The sequence below is a fragment of the Microtus pennsylvanicus genome, chromosome 10 (genome assembly GCF_037038515.1).
Source record: "Microtus pennsylvanicus isolate mMicPen1 chromosome 10, mMicPen1.hap1, whole genome shotgun sequence".
NCBI lineage: Eukaryota > Metazoa > Chordata > Mammalia > Rodentia > Cricetidae > Microtus > Microtus pennsylvanicus.
The window spans coordinates 93,735,111-93,752,613 of record NC_134588.1 but is presented as its reverse complement, the minus strand read 5'-3'; the positions used below and the strand labels follow the sequence as shown (position 1 = coordinate 93,752,613).

Here is a 17,503-nt window from a genome sequence, read left to right as displayed (position 1 = left end):
CTTCACCTCCACACATGCCCTTCCCGGTCCAGGGCATTCTGCCATCACCCCATGATTTTAGCAACCAACGAAGCATTATAGGGACGTCAGTGTCCTAAGCTGCAATAAGGCTCTGAGCTCAGGTTCACATACAAAAAGTCTATGGTACAGAAAAAATAAGCAAGCAAATACATGATACATAAGTCATATAGGAAGTGAAGCGAAGAGAAAGAATACAGGTTCGCAGCTTAGCAAATCCCAAGTTTTATGTTGTTTCTGTCCATAAAAGCGTAATCAAGTCCAACTCTCAGAGTGCCATAAAAATGTAAAAAAATTCATCTCGGGGATTTTGCTAAGCTTGTAAGAAAAGACTTAACAATAACTATTTTCCCTAGACATAATGATCTATGTGTAACTTAATATGATATACGAGGCCTTTCTTTTTGTAAGAAATAACTCTTAGTAATAAACTTTATTTTAAATTAAGGCATATTCTGATATTGAATTTCTGAAAGTTGGTTTTAATGAAAGCATACTATCTCACGTGTCTTTTTCTCCATTCACGACACGGTTACAATTGATTAAAAAAAAAAGATCCTCGGGGCTCCGTGCAGCCCACCTCTTCTCAAATTTCTATTTCTAACAGACTTGTGTTTCAGTGAAAACCTTCACTCCACTATCCATCCACATTTACTATGATTTTAATGTCTTGATAAATATAATAAGCAGGTCTTAAAATCCTATATCCCATATGAGCAAAACACTTCAAGGTTAGAAAAAGAAGGGGAGGAGGCATGAAGCAATGCCTAAGCAAAGCCTTGTAAACTTCAGTTTCATAAAGCAGCTAGACACTGGAAAACATGGTGGGAAAATACAACATTACCCACACTGACTCTAATTTTTTGAGAGCATTACATACAAAAATAAACAAATGATTATGGATGAACTTTCTTTCGGTAATTAATAGGCAAGTGAAAAAAAAATAACCCTTGTCTCTGAGAATGAAACTAGAATCTGCATGAAAAAAAAGACGACCTGGAGTTTATAATCTACAACTTGTTTATAGAAAGTTCTGCATGAAGAACATGATTCAGTGGCTGCCCAGCAGGGTACAGGAATGGCTCCATGTGTGGGTTACCTAAACACACGTGAATGTCACCATAATGACAACCTTCTGAGCTCCAGGGGTTCAGAAAGGGCCCTTCCAGAATTTTTGTGTTTTTAAAGAAAGCGTTCTGGTGTATTTTACTCATAACTTGAAGCCACAGTGACTACCAGGAAAAATCAAACGTCACAGGAATGAACAAAAGCGTCTGTCTGTGTCACTACTTAGAGAGTCTAGTCTCTCAGCCCACCCTAGAATTCACTGCCCAGCAAAGCCAGTGACTGCTCCCTTCACGTGCCACCCAGAGCCAAGAACTAGGCATGTGAAGTGCGGCTGACTCACACAGCATGGATACAATGTTTAAGAAACCACACAATTATGGGAGCCCTCGGCCTTTCAAGTTTCCAAAACAAACTGCTCTCCTTAGAGATAAAACACCATCCAAAGATACAGCTGTGCTCAACTCCTAAAAGCCACTGATGTAAATAATTCTCATATTTATCTTCATTCAGAAAACACAAATGGGGATGACCACATGCTAAATTCAGCATTTCTCTAACCCTGGCTACAAATAACAGGACTCAGACATGATCCCCTGGAATTGCAATTTCCAGTCCCTCCCTCTTGCTCCTCTTACTCCTAAACTCTGTGAGAAGGAACAGCTTTTGTGTGTTACTCCTGCCTCAGGTCCACAGCAAAAGTTTGCAGGAAAAATTACTGGGCATAATCAAGAAAGAAAAGCCTACATTTGGTCTCCTATTGGTGATTTGGGGAGAGGGGTGTCTCTGTTTCAAACACATTCAAGATCTACAAACGTATGTCATTTCTTAAGAAGGGCAGAAGGATGGAATGGAATTCAGTGTTTAACATGGGAAGTGCCATGTGTTGATAAATAAAAAATCGTGGGCAGTTTATAATAAAGAGCAAACTGAGCATCACAATATGACATGGTTTTTCCCAGGTTTACTCTACTTGCCAGATAGTGGGAGAACTAGAATTCAAATCCATTTCCGTCAGCTTGGGCTGTCATTGCCTCTGACTCAGTGGCTTACATCGAAGAAAATTATTTTGTCACCCTTCTACAGGATGGGAAGTCCAACACCTAGGTCCTGAGAGAGGTGGAATAATAACTCAATTGACAAAATCTTGTTTCGGGGAAGCCCTGGGTTCAGTTCCCAGCACCACATGCATCAGCATGGGGCAGCACAGCTGTAATCCCATCACTCAGAAGGGAGGTCAAGACAGTATACACCGAGTTCGAGACTAACCATGCTAGAAGGCACCAATGGCGTTAAAGGTATGGACTCATTTACAGCTTGTAGCCAATAGACAGCTGTTTATTTGTATTCACTTGCTGTGTCGTAGAGAAGGGGTTGGGGGAGGGGGCGAGAGGGAGGGAGGAAGATGAAATGCGCATTGCTCTCTCTACTCTTTTGAAGGGCAGGGATTTTGTAACAGGGGTCTCATCTTCATGAACTAATAAAGGTCATGACCTCTGAGCACCATCACAATGAGATTGGGCTTCAACATATGAATCTGGCAAAAACAAGGCGTCTATAACAAAATTTAGGCTCTGGGCCCCGCAACCTGTTCTCTAGTCACCGTTACCTGACACCTGAAAGGGTTTAAAAAAAATCCATGGAAGTAGTGGTGCTGAGAAGTGAAAAAAGTACTCTATGAACGTTAAAATGGGAAAACTGAAAGATACCAAGGACTAGACACCAGTCAGCCATTAATTCTTCTGTGATCCCTGAGCAATTAGAAACTTGGGGAAGAGCCACTGGTACGTGCTATACTCAGTATTAGTACTTAGAGTTTGCTTTCCCTCACTAGTAAGTTCATTCACTGGCTTACCTGACCATAGCAAGTGAAGGAAAAAGGGTTTATAGTTTCAGAGGGGTCTAGTCCATCAGTGCAGAAAATCCAGGGAAGCGAGTGTGGTAGGAGAAGCAAGGCGGCCGAAGCAGGGGGATGGTTGCTTATATTGCATCTGCACTCAGGAAGCAGACAGGGAACAGGAAGTGGTAGCTAACTACCCAGTCTTACACCTCCCCACCCAGTCCACTGAGGCTCCTCCTCTTAAAGAGCCTGTAACCACCCCCAAACAGCTAAGGTAGCTGGAGAGTAAGTGTTCAAATATGTGAGCCGCTGGGAGATATTTAACCTTAAAACGCACCACCCACGATGGCTCTTTCAGTAAGTATTTGAGTTATCTACACTTGGATCCACGCAAGACAAGAAAACTTCTTTTTTATTCCTTTTTTTTCAAATTTTTTCTCATGTAATTCACAAATGTGAAAAATCATTCATAATTTTATTTTCTTAAAATCAGTAACTAGGAAAATTGGGTGACCAGCAACACTCTTAGAACATAAACACTACTGAGGCCAGCAAAACGCCTCAGGAGGTAACAGTACAAGCCACACAGTCTTGATAAGCTGGGTTAGATCATCATAACTAACAGCAAAATGCCTCAGGAGGTAACAGTACAAGCCACACACACAGTCTTGATAAGCTGGGTTAGATCATCATAACTGAACCAAATTTTGAAAGGTGTCTCCTGACGTCTACATGTATTCCATGGTATATGCATGCCTGTACTCCCACGTACATGTGTATGCACACAAACACACACACACAACTATCAGGTATAGTGACACATCTGTGCAATCCTAACACTGCAGGTTGAGGAAGAAGGGTGAGAAGCTGAAGGCCACTCTGAACTATGTAGTAAAATACATTATTTTATGTAAGTAAAGTGTATATCTAACCTACTTATCACTAATATTTCTCTCTACAATATGTGTGTGAACATGAACGTACACATATATACATATATACACTTGTAGCATGAATAATTAAAAACCCAGAAACAGAAATTGGGGTTCAATTCTAAAGCCAGAAATGCAAAGCGGTCAAGTTACTAGAAAAGTCTTCCGTCTACCAAGGCTGGGTGACTTAAAACTAAGCAGACTAAGCCTCTCACCACTCCCATTTTATATTTATAATTCTGGTATTACAGGCATGTGACACCCCAGTACTGGAAGCAAAGTTGTGAGCCAACACCACCTGGATTTGTTTCTGCATTGTTCATTGTAGCCCAGGGTAGTCTTGAACTCACAGAGATCCGTCTGCCTCTGTCTCCCAAATTCTGGAATTAAAGATGTGTGTCAGCATTGCCTGACCTCTAGTGGCTTTAGCTTTGCTTCTGATCTTCAGGCAAGATTTATTTATCAAAATACAAATAATATACCACTATATATACAATATATCTCACACACTGTGTCAAGTATTCAATAAATCTTAGGCCCTAAGATTAAAAACAAAACAAAACAGATGGCTCAACAAAGAACTTAGCACTCACACTGGGTGGCTCACAACCATTTGTAATTTCAGTTCCAGGGAATATTAAATATTCTCTTGTCATCCAAAGATACCTGAACTCATATGCACACACCTACATACGTACAAGCACAGGTATGCACTTAAAAATGTCCATGAAAAAATAAACAGTCTCAATCAATATTATTTCTGTTGTTAAAGAAGGCTTGGTAGTTTACATCATTATTATTTAATGCTTTTTATTACTCAGGTTTAAACAAGATAGAAATCTCATTCAAAAAGGACATAATCTAAAATTTATTGCTGACAGGTCTACTCAGTTCACTTAAAATGGCACACATTCAATGTCAAAAAGAACCAAGACTATTAATACCTTGGGCTCATCATCCCTGCAGGATACTAAAGTTATTTCTATGGTTAGAGCCAATAAGTATATATTTGGGTTTCCCTGCTCTAATATCTACAATCTATCCAAACTTTGCAGACGGAATATGAAAGTATTTTGAGTCAGTTTAAGCTTCAATTCTAGGAACAGTCATTGTCCTACATTAAAAGTCCATGTCTTAGGGAATGGTTGATTGCACAGCGCAATGTAAAAAAAGTGCACCCCTAGTCCCAGCTAACACAAGCTCAGCTAGTTCCATCTAGATTAACACTTCAAAATACCAAAGCACAGAGCCCACACAAAATGTTTCACGAAAATTAGCATGCTAATTTCTACAACTGGTTTTTACTGGTAAGAAAAATATATTTTTGAAAAAAATAGTTTTTCAAAATACATTGATTAGCTAAAATCTCTTAGAATATTCTACCTATACTCCTTGCTTCTAGAGTCTAGAATCTCCTAAGCGCTATAACCTGGGTATTTAAGGATGTTGCCTGAGTTTTAGGATTCAGATATAGCCTGGGTTTGATTTCTAAATGTCTGGTGCAGATTTAAAGGTCAAAGACTCTCCCTCTGTGATGTACTTGTATCTGTGGAGGATAAATCTTTCATCAAAGGTCAGAAGGACAAGTTAGGCAACCCCATTGTTTACAAAGTGCATTTAAATGGTTTTATTCTTGTTCAATAAACATTTATTAAATATTTATCTGTATTATGGGAAGAAAATTAGCTCTGATGCCTGCTTTAGTTTGATCTGGTAGCAGAATGATGTTTCCATTTTATTCCCATTTTAAATTTGTATCTAAGGATATTATTTTTCACACATATTTGTGTATGCATGTGTGTGTGTTTTATGATTATAATTAAACCTTGACTTCTAGACACCAATCTTACTCTTGTCACTTTAACAAGGCATTGAAATTAGAATCACAGCAAAGCAAAATCAACTCTAGATTTTCTAATGTTTTGAAACGGGGGGGAGGGGGAAAAATTCTAGTCAATATAAGTGAGATGAGGCAGGCCCGGATATTATTCTGTATATAAAAGTTATAAGATGCTTTTTGTAGTGGTGAGTCTATCCCACAACTTCTAACTTGGTCTGTAGGTGAAAGCAGTATCTGAATGGGCAAGGTGGCTCCGTAGCATGCCATCCCAGAAAATGTCCATTCTGACAGTTTAGGATAACCTTGAAAACAGTACTGTGCACTTCACCTTAGAGATCCTAGCGCTGACAGCAGGAAAACTCCAATCTGGGGTAGCCACAAATCTGATGGAAAAGTGCAGCCCTGCCTGATGAAGAGACTTGAGATCAAGTCCAATCTGCTCCACGAATAAGTCACGTAACATGGAAAACAACGAGCACCAAAACCAGCCTGCAAAGATGTCTTTTTTTTTCTATAATATTAGACTGAAGATCCGGATAAATTTTGTAGTCACTTTCATATCCAAAATCAGTCATGATTACATTTCCATAGATTTCTGTAGTGGAGGTATATCCTAGAAGCGAAGTATAGTGCAGGACCTTGAGAGATCCCACCCTAGAGCCCAGCGAAGCAGACAAACAGGTATGTTTTCTTCCCTGTCCAGAAGTGAAGGCAGCCAAGATTTCAGAGAATGTGTATGCAGGGTTCCGACGGGACTCAAACACTCCCTTCACAACCTAATAGGATAAAGCTTATGCATAATTCTGTGTGACCCGTCAACTACTGACGTTCACGCCATGTTATTGTTCGAATTGCATGTTAAGCAAGCAAATTTTCAATGAACTCTCGCTGGCTGTACCACAGACACAGATGTCAGGCGGACTCCTTTGTTCATAAGGTTCTCATTATTAGCTCAACCCGAGCTGAATATTTGACTGAAGGAAAAGACCATATCATTATTTTCAGATTTCATTCTATGACTTAACTGGGCTACATCTGCCAGCTTCAGAAACACCAAGTGCTGCTTGGCGCCAGCCTTAGCATTCTTTTCTGTGACTATTACCCCAAATGTCTCAGCCCAAGGAAGCCTCCTCTCCATCAAAACAATTTAATAAAAACTAAAATTCTGATTAAGAGTTACTCATCAATTGACAGGGCATGCCACGCTAGTGCTATTTATGACTTATGCCCCATGATATTTTAGGACTAACAAACAGAATCTGCATTCACAAATGGGGAAACTAGAAAGCCAGTAACCATTTTCAAGATTTATAAGCTCTGTGTTATACTTGAAACCATATTTTTTTAATAGGTAAATTGGCATTCCTTTGAATAACTCAATCTGCTTTAAATCTATTCAAAGGCTCTGGGCAGCACAAGGGAGATTCAGAATACTTCTCTTTAATTCTCCTAGTCATCTCTGGACCATCTCTCAGCATATATATGATAGGAAGCTATGGCATAGGAATACTTGTAAAGTATAAGGCAAAATGTGTTACAATGCTGACACCAAAGCCATTTAGAAAACGTTACAAATCACCCAAATTCCAAATTATTTCATAATCCCAATAAAATGTATGCTAAAACAACATAAAAGAAGTAGTTTCTTCTACATTTCTGGACATCACAATCCACAAAGCAAATCTGCAAACATAATTTGAAATCCCCTCTGTTGATCATTAGAAAAGGGAATTCAGTGGTTGAGCATGCTCACTGCTCTATCATTAAAACCTGAGTTTGGATTCCATAACCTAGGTCAGGTGGCTCATATGTGCCTTTAACTCTAACTTCAAAGGTTTTGATGCTCTCTTCTGGCCTCCACAGGCAGATGTGCGTGTACACACACACACACACACACACAAACACACAAATAATAAAATAAACATGTACATAAATAAACAAAGCAATTCCATCTCTCTATAGTAGAAGACCCTGGGGTTTATGCTATAGTTGCTTCAAATGCCCAGGAAAAGAATGACCAGTTTTCTACCAGAAAGTCATATGCATAATTAAGTTTCTTTACTCTTTCAGCATCTTGGAATCTTGGACCATGAGGACCTAAAAGAACAAGCCCTGTATTCCATTCAATGTATTAAATACATCTCAGTGAGCAAATGGTCATTCAGTCTTTTTGAAACACCTGTTTTCAGTTCATCACCAAGCACAGCAATTTATTTCCTAATTGCCATTCCTAATCCCAAGAACATCCTTAGAAGAGCAAATGCAACAAGCACATCTGTGACTCTCATACTGGGTGGCACTGGTCTGGTTTAGAATTTTGGACTTATCCATCAAGCACCCAAGAGTCAAGGCTCAACTAAAGCTTCTCTTGGGGGCCCTTCTTCTCTGGATAGTTTTAATGGTTAGGAGACCCACTATCTGGTTCACATTAGTATTTGCTAGTAGCTTTTGCATGGTGGCATTCAGATACAATCTAAGTAGTTACAGCGCTAACAGGACTCCCGCCTTGTATGATACAAAATGTAAATTTTTATAACAATGAAGTGAGTTGAATTGCAGCAAACTGAGACCCCACTCTTTGTGTGTTGCAATCCCAATCCCCACCCCCGGCCCTGGTCATGTCTCGGTATTAGGAGTAAGGGTCTTTGAGCTTAATCAGACCTTAAGAGTGGAGCCCTCAGGAATGAGATTTGTTTCTTTATGAACAAAACTCAAATGAGAGTGCACTGGCTTCTTTCTACCACAAGCAAGATACAAGCAGAAAATGATTCTCTGAAGCCCCAGAAAGGGCCCTCACCAAAGTCTAACTGTGCTGGGGTCCTGATCTTCACCCTGCAACTTCTAGAACCATAAGGAACACATTCTTTAGTTTAAAAGCTAACCTGTCTATGCTTTTATATTATCACAAAAGAACAGAATAGAAACATCATGTGAAAATTGGAGCTTAAACATGGTATAGAACAGGCACGAAATGATATTAATAGAAACCTAGCAGGATAAAAAAACATGTTATATATAGTTCTAAAGGAAATATACTAACTGCATGAATAGAACTTTCTAGCAAACATCACAAAATTTAGCCCAAATGTGAGTATTAAGTGACTTCATTAAATTTTTTATACTTACCATGTTGTATGTCTTTCATATCTAAATGAAGGCTAGACATTAGAATTCCTACTGCTTGTGATCGTTTGTTGCTAAGCAACTTGACAACCTGTTCAAGGAAAAGGAAAAGGAGAAACATTAATTTAAACCCTAATATGCTTAGCCGCATTTTAAAACCCTACACGAAGAGCCACTAAAGAGCAACGCTTACATTTGTTACTGCTTTGGGGTTCTTCTAGACCAAACCAATAAAATCCGCCATGTTCTTCTGAAAATTCACCATCAGCCTCGAAGTCAAACTGCTGGGGTTCTAGGATATTAGTCTAGTTTCCTGAAGAATAACATTACACCTTTCATCATATACTACCTGAGAAGTTTTCAAGATGAAACTTTGGAAGACTGGTTTACAAGGGCAAAATAAAACTATATACAGAAAGTCTGCAGATCAGATCTCTTCTATGACATAGAAAATGTGCTCCATTAGGTAGTAGGGTCTTGTGGGTGGTCCTTATTTTGCTGGTAGTTTCTTTCATTCTACATTTGATCAGCATTTGTTGGACAAGTTTCCAACTAATTAATAGAAGACAACGAGTATCATATTGGAAGGAACACATTGGCCTGGCCCCAAGTCTGGCTGTTTAGAAAGTCTGAGAGAATCCGTGTGCAGACCCCAGTCAAGTCTCCCACAATAGAGGCGGGCAAACTATTAGACTGTAGCCATGCTTGAGCCACATTCTCCAGCAAACCACACTACCAATATTTCCTGCTTAGGAAATTTTTATTCCCGCAAAGTCTATTTAACTCTCCTGTTCTCTTTTAAATCTGCTAAGGGAAATAGTGAGGGGAAAGAAACGTGATTACAGTTGAAATACCAGAATCAGTTGCTGCCTCCTAAGCTCTTATATCTTGTGACCTTGTCTTTCTTTTGGTTTAAGTTGGGTCAGTCAAGAAACTAATAAAATAATCAGAGACAGCTATCTGATTATTACAAGTCTACTGCATAAATAATATTCATCAAAGCAAAAGCAGCACTCTTGGTCTCCTGGCAGGAATGGGGATGGGCATTAAAATAGCATAATGCCAGAAAACCCAGCCTTATGAAAAGCTTCCAATATGGGGGATGATACCCCCCCACAAGAGATACTGTGGTCTCTGAGGAAGAACAGTAGCATCGGAGTTTATTATTGACTTCTTTCTTATAATAGTTTATTTGATTGAACATACAAAAAACTGGTTTCAAATGATTATTAATTACTTCAGTAGGCTCAGCAACATTGTCTCCTTCAGAACTAAGAAGTTAAAAATGCAGTGTCTGGAAGTAGGTTATATTCTGATGAACAACAATCTCTAAGATCAGGGGCAGGCAATCTGGCCTCACTTATGCTACTTCTGTTAAATTTCCTACCATTTTCTTGCAATGGGTGCAATGGGACACTTGAATTTGTGTGTCATTTTACTTCCCAGGGGTGTTAACATGTTGCTCATGTCCTTAGCTCCTCTCCTCATCATGGTTCTGACAGTTCTTCCTTTTGAAGTCAGATAATTACGACTTTGCCTTAAATTTCAACAGTTCTGTTCTCTGTGCTTCATTCTTTTCAATCTGCAATTTCTCTCCCATGGCATCTGCCCCTCATTCATTCAGCAGTTTCCTACTTTCCTAAACGTTATCTCCTATAACGTTACCCACACCAGACTCCTAGGAGTCAGATCCCAAATGTCCAGCCAATATCTCCTTCTTTTCTTTGGATCTTGGAATAAGTGTCCCACCATCCATCATCCATCTACCAAAGGTAGAAGCTAGGTATCAATTTAGACCTTTCCCTCCCTTCTGCTTGTACAACAAAATGGGCAGGAATCAAGTCAGTCAAGGGCAATCCTGTGTCTTCGGACGCTGTGCCCTCCATCTTAATGCCAGTGTTTACTTCTTTGTTTATTTTTAAAACAATCTTAATTTACATACCAATCCCAGTTCCCTCTCCCTCCTGCCTTCCTTCTTTCCCATCTTCTCCACACCCCACTCCCATTCACTTCTCAGAGAGGGTGAGAGCTCCATGGGGAGTCAACAAAGTCTGTCATATTACTTGAGACAGGGCCAACCCCCCCCCCAATTGTATCTAGGCTGAGCAAGGTATCTCATCACTGTTTCTCCAATGGCTTAGGCATCTTTCTAGCTAGCTCTTATTTCTTAAGTTAACCTATTTCTACTACTTTGTATTTTACCATGAGGTTTCATGGTTTGTTACTTCTCACTTCTTGGGCAGCTACATGGTGTCTGCCTCCTTCAGCAGCTACATGGCATCTCCTTGACTCTGCCTACTCTCTCTATATATATATATCTCTTCCAGCCTGGCTATATTCTGCCCTGCCATAGGTCAAAGCAGCTTTATTCCTTAACCAATAAAAGCAATATATATACAGAAGGACATCCTACATCAAGAAGGCCTAGTTTGGTCTTATGCAGATTCCCCGGCTGCCAGTCCCACTAGCTCAGGTCAGCTGATTTGTGGGTTTCCCAGGTTACAATCTTGCCCTCTTTGCTTGTAATATTGCTCCTTCCTCTCTATGGCTGAACTCCGGGAGTAGTTTGTTTTAATGCTTAGCTGTGGATCTCTGCATCTGCTTTCATCAAATACTGGATGAAGGTTCTATGATGACAATTAAGGTAGTCATCAATATGGTTATAGGAGAAGGGCATTTTAGGTACATATACTAAAGCAAAAAGTCTATGATTGACTCTCCAGGTCTGGTTCAGTGTCTCTCAACCATCTTTCTTACACAGTGGTTATGATTACCACCACAAAGTTTACAAACATAAGCTCCTGAGCTATAACAAAAACCCGCTTTCAAGGAGAGTAGGAACATCATCACCATTTTGAACATCCCCTAAAAGACTTTAGCATCACTGAAAAGTCTCATCCTTCTCATTCATCCTCCTTCCCTATGTCTAAGAACCCTTCTACAATGGTTGAAATATGTTTGCTGTTTCTTGACCTTTCACCTTTACTTTTTGAACCTGAGTGGCACGTGTTTAGGTGACGGTCTTTATAAAGGTCATACTGGAAGCGCCACAGTTCTTTCCTGCAACTTCACCTTCCTAGTTTATTTCAGAAACACTCAATTCCAAGTTGTAATTTATATTCCTATACATAAGACAATATAAAGAAGGATCTAACACCATCCAGAAGGAAACACATTCAAAAGAAGACAGAACTCTCAAAGGATAAAGGCTGCAGATCATCCGTATTTTAAAGTCAACTTCCGTATTATAAATCAGTTCTTCTATCCTTCTTTAGCCGACACCCTGGGTAACAAGAACCCAACGTTCTCAAACTAGCATATTCCCAGAATGCTGTAACCAAAGTTACAGCCCAGAGACAACATAGTCAGATGACCCAAGGAGTCATAGGCAAAAAGTCGAAAGCACAGAATTAGCACATTTGAAATCCACAGTATTTGGACACATAATCAGAGTTTTAAAAGGATTGTCTTGGTTTCCTAGTCATATTAGATCTAGTTAATTCACTTACAGCAACACGTTTCTTAAAGACTTCCCTGGTAGACAGGAGGCTGTAGGGATCATCAACATGGACTCTACGAAAGAAAGCAGTGCACCCCACCCTTTAATTGCACAGAATTATCTGGATTCTGGAAAACAAGCTGATTCCCGCGTCTACCCAAGCTGCTAGGGGACGCCAATGCTGTGAAGCAGAGAAGATGATGTTGAGAAGGTCTACTGTTTCCACCCTATACAATCTAGACAACAACTGCAGTTCTTTAGAGCCAACATTTCACCCAGAAAAACAATAGGAGCAGCAGGAGAAGCTTCAGAAATCTGTGGTGGACCCGGTGGCTACACTCAGCAGTGTGTCTCACAAGGAGCTCACATATCACAGTAAGGGACAATTGTGAGAAGCTGAACATACAATACAAAGAAATTTTGGCATCTTTTATCTTAAATGGGTTCACTCAATCAACTGAGGTATTAATTTAAATACTATAATTAGGGAGAAAACAGACACATTCACGATTGCATTTAATTTTGCAAAAAAAATTTATTGTTCTTCCCTTCTGCTCCTGTAACAAACAAATAAAACAAAAATTAGATACATATGAACTGGGAGAAGTCTTCTGGTAGTTGTAAATGTTTTCTTTTTTTTCCTACTTATATTATTTCTTTGGCATTTTATAATAGCAGTAATGAGCACACTTTATCTAGGTACAATATCTGGCCATGGAAGAGAACATAACCAAAGCTCCCCACAACATGGCTCCAGACAATACTTGCAGGACTGATGTGGTAGTGTCATATATCAATCTGTTGATTTCATTGGTTAAGCAATAAAGAAACTGCTTGGCCCTCATAGGTTAAAACATAGGTGGGAGGAGTAAACAGAACAGAATTCTGGGAAAAAGAAGCTGAGTCAGTGAGTCGCCATGATTCTCCCACTCCAGGCAGATGCAGGTTAAGATCATTCCTGGTAAGCCAGCTCGTGGGCTATACAGATTATAAGAAATGGGCTAGTCCAGGTGCGAGAGTTAGCCGAGAAAAGGCTAGATATAATGGGCCAAGCGGTGTTTAAAAGAATATAGTTTCCGTGTAATTATTTCGGACATAAGCTAGAGCTAGCCATGTGGGCGGCCGGGTGCCGGGGACGCAGCCCCCACGCTCCTACTACTACACGGGACCCTACTATAGCCAAACTAGGCTGCATGGCTAGAAATGGGTTTAAAAAGAGCATTAAGTAATGTTGGTCTGAATGTCTGTGGCATCAAGTAGATAACTGATGGAAAATCTCTGTCAGCGAATGAACTGTAAGAGGTGAGACCAAGTTAGGGCATGACCTTTTGGGTACCTGGAAAACACCAGGTAGCCCAGGGTTTGCTCTCTCTCTCTCTGTGGTTCCCACACTATACAGTTGAGCTTAGACTTCTCATTCCTGTTTCGTGAGTTTGACCGATATAATAAAGAAAAATATAATTGGTTTGTCTTGTAGTTAGCCTGGTATTTCTCAATCCTTGTTAATTCAGCAGATAATGGTGGTCTGTTTCCATTACCTATATACAGTTTTCTTTTATATGATAATAGAGTAGTCAAGCTAATGAAAAAAATGTTCACAAATTTTCATGAAGATCATTAAAAATTGATTTTACTGGGGCTGGAGAGATGGCTCAGAGGTTAAGAGCACTGGCTGCTCTTCCGGAGGTCCTGAGTTCAATTCCCAGCAACCACATGGTGGCTCACAACCATCTGTACTGAGATCTGGCGCCCTGCTCTGGCGTGCAGGCATACATCGAGGCAGAATGTTGCATACATAATAAGTAAATAAATCTTTAAAAAAAATTGATTTACTGTTTTGTCAAATCCTCATCACCTAGCTGAATACTTGGATATAGAAATTTCTATTAAGAAGAATTTGAGGGAATTATACACTAATTAAATCAATAGTTATCCCGTTAAATTTAAGCACACATTTGCACAAGACAAAAGCCAAAATGAGACATTTTAGGTGGTGAATATTTCATTCACTCCACCCAGCAGTCTATAAAGTGGCCAGAGCAGTCTGACATAGGGTGATTACGCCTGAACATTACCCTTCATGTCTCTGCCCACCAGTTCTATTTCATTTCTATTGTCTTAGAATCAAACCTAGAGCCTAGTGCATGCCAAGCCAAGTCATTTTAAATATAAGTAGGAAGAAGGCTTTCAAAGCCTAGTACTCTGTTAAAAACACAAGGGAAAAAAGATTTACTCCCTACTTACTTGCTTTAGCTCCAAATAGTGCTTGAGACTTTAAAACAGCACGATATTAATATACTATGTGTGCCTATTAAGGCCAGTGCCCAGTGTCTCTTGCCATCAAAACAAAAGAGAAATCCTTAATACAATACCCTAATGGGAGACCTGCATGCAACAATCTGCAACCAGCAATAGCAGAAAGAGAACAACAGGCTCCAAGTCTCTAAAACCACAGTAACTAATACAGAACAACGAGCCACATGTGGCTGGCCAGGCACGGGAAATATGCACAGACCTAAAAGATCCTGAGCTTTGTTTCTGTTTTAAGGGAAATATCAATGATCTCGGTGATTTTATGTGGACTGCATGTTCAAAAGACAAGATTTTAACCCTGAATCCTATATAATACTTTCAACTTAATTTCATGTCTTTCTGATCAATTTTAAAGTGTGCCTGCTAGAAAATTCCAAGTTACATACATGGCTTGAATTCTATATTGGGCAGTACTGGTTTAAGAAGACCTAACAAGTTCATAAAAATGATTAGACACATTTACTCTTAACCAGAACCTAGTATCTCATCAGTATCTCCGTCTCCTCTCCTTCGTCCGTCTGTCTATCCCTCCCTCCACTCTCCCTCCTCCTCCTTCTTCTCTTTCTGTCTCTGTCTCCAATTGAATTAAAAAATGTAAGATAAAGCAGGACTTGCAAGGTGGGGGCATAAGGATCAGATGTTCAACAAACATGTAAGTGTAAAGCCTAAGGTCCTGCCACTGAGCAGTTCTCAGCGCTGGATCCATAAAGGAACTACATGTTACACCTCTGTCCTGTTGGACAGCACAGTCATTCCCAAGTCAGAAACATACTTAGAGAGACGGTGCACCAAGAAGCCAGAATCCCAGCTCATCATTCAGTTTTGAAAACTTCTACTTTCAGATTCACCACAATGCTCCAGAGAATACACACAGCCCATATTCAAATCCTTTGGCCTTTTATTCGGTTTGCGTACTTGCATTAATTAAATGAGGGTAGCATTACTCGCCAACTATAAAACCCACACAAGCAAACCTATTTACAGAAATTAACATAATTTCTTTCGCTGTGCATAGCCATCACACCCTGGTATTTTAGTGTCAGTTTTAGGACAGAAATAGTAGAGTGTATAAAGCCACCCTCAGACATAACCATGACCCAGAGTGTATGTCCTCAATTTCAATAAAACCTCCCCTACATTTTTCTTCTGTAACAGAACACATTCCTCAGTGGATGCTCTGGGGGAAGCCTAATAAGGGCATGATATTGATGTTGGCTAAAACTTTTTGTTGTGTTCCACAGTCTTTCCTGGTCTTGCTCTCCCTGATCCCAGTCACCTTTCATTTTTGCTCTTAAATTTTACCCATTTCTCAAACACCATCCTACCCATTTTCATCCTGCCTTCATAAGTAGTTCCCTGAGGGTTTGTTTCCTTTTTGCTGTACTATGGAATTGAACCCAGGAACTTGTACATACAAGGCTCTACCACTGAGCTGCAAACCCATACACACTTCTGAGATTCTTTTGCTAGTTACTGCACTGTACTGATTCTTTCTTCTATAGTTGCTCCCATACAAGCTGTGATCTTGATAACCAATTGTCTCCTGCTCTGTTGTTGTTATTGAGTTTTTTCCCTCCAGTTTAAGGCCTTTTTAATGATGCCAACTATGTGTAATCTTCTACCTAGCAAAATATTCTTGGTCAATATCTTCTAGAACCTTCTATTTAGATGTCTTTCTTCCTTCAATTCAACATGACCAAATTTTAAGTAGGTTCATTTTACAGAATAAAGGACTATAAGGCAGTTGTCAAATTTAAGACTCTCTTATAAAACTTTTATCTTACAGCCATACAATTTTGACATTTAAACTGGACATCATGGCTGCCCAGCTAACATTACATTTTTCATAGCCTATTTGACAACACGGTATAGCCCTGGGAATACATTTTCGACAATAGATTGCAAGGTGTATGAGTTAGCTTTGACTCACTATAACAAATACCCAAGGTGATAAACTTAGAAAAGATTTATTATGCTACACAGCTTCATAGATTTCCAACCGTAGCTGACTAGTTTTATCACTTTTACATCTGGAGAACCACTTCTTTCACGATAAGAAGACAAAAGAAATGGAGAGAAGCATTCCCTTCAAAAGCATGTCCCACATGACTTGAAGAAATCCCACTGTGCCTTCCCACCTGTTAAAGTTTCCCTAACCTCTCAACAGCACCTCCTGGTGTACCAAACCAACACAGGTACCTTTAGGAAACATTTAACATCCAAACTGGATGACTCTATAAGAAATCACAGCTTCTGAAGAGAGTAGTGTGTTGCTCCCAGTTTCGGGGCTATTCTCTCAGGCTCAAAAACAAAACTGAGAGTTGGCCATCTTCTCCATCACACTCCATTGCGAGGCTGAAGTAATGAAATGGCTGAGACATTTGCTGCCCAGACTTCTCCTCTATTACAAAGGACCCAAGGCAATATTATAACTGATACATCTACTAAACACCAGACCAGACATTGTGCAACAGGCAATGCCTACACTGGGGTGAATTAACAGATGCCAACAGGAAGTAGAAACAAACGTCCTTTGCCAAATCAGCTCTTTCTCACATATCAGTCAGCCATCCGACATCCTCAGTCATCCCAGTGGGGGTATTTGACTCATTCCTCCTCATGGGTCACAGCCAGCCATACATCGGACTCCACTGATGAATCCTTCTCCATCCCTCTAGTCTATCACTAGAGTCTCCACCTCATGGCCCCCAGATGTGCAGCCCCAAGGATCCCAGTTCTGAGCCCAGATGAAGACCTTGCACTGCCTTCATCCTGTAAGTACCCTGTGCGAGGTCTTCTGTGCTCCCTTGTGTCTCTGCTTTATTTTACATCAGGATAATGAACAAATGGAATACTCCCTGGGTAGGAAAGAT

General features: G+C 39.9%; 1 protein-coding gene across 1 annotated transcript in view; it reads right to left on the bottom strand.

Annotated features, from left to right (window-relative positions):
* Positions 1-17,503, bottom strand: part of Fmn2 (formin 2) — a 290,079-nt gene that overhangs the window by 163,689 nt on the left and 108,887 nt on the right. The window contains exon 7 of the mRNA XM_075989205.1: positions 8,822-8,909. Within this exon, the coding sequence (XP_075845320.1) occupies positions 8,822-8,909 (88 nt within the window). The remainder of the gene's footprint in view (positions 1-8,821; positions 8,910-17,503) is intronic.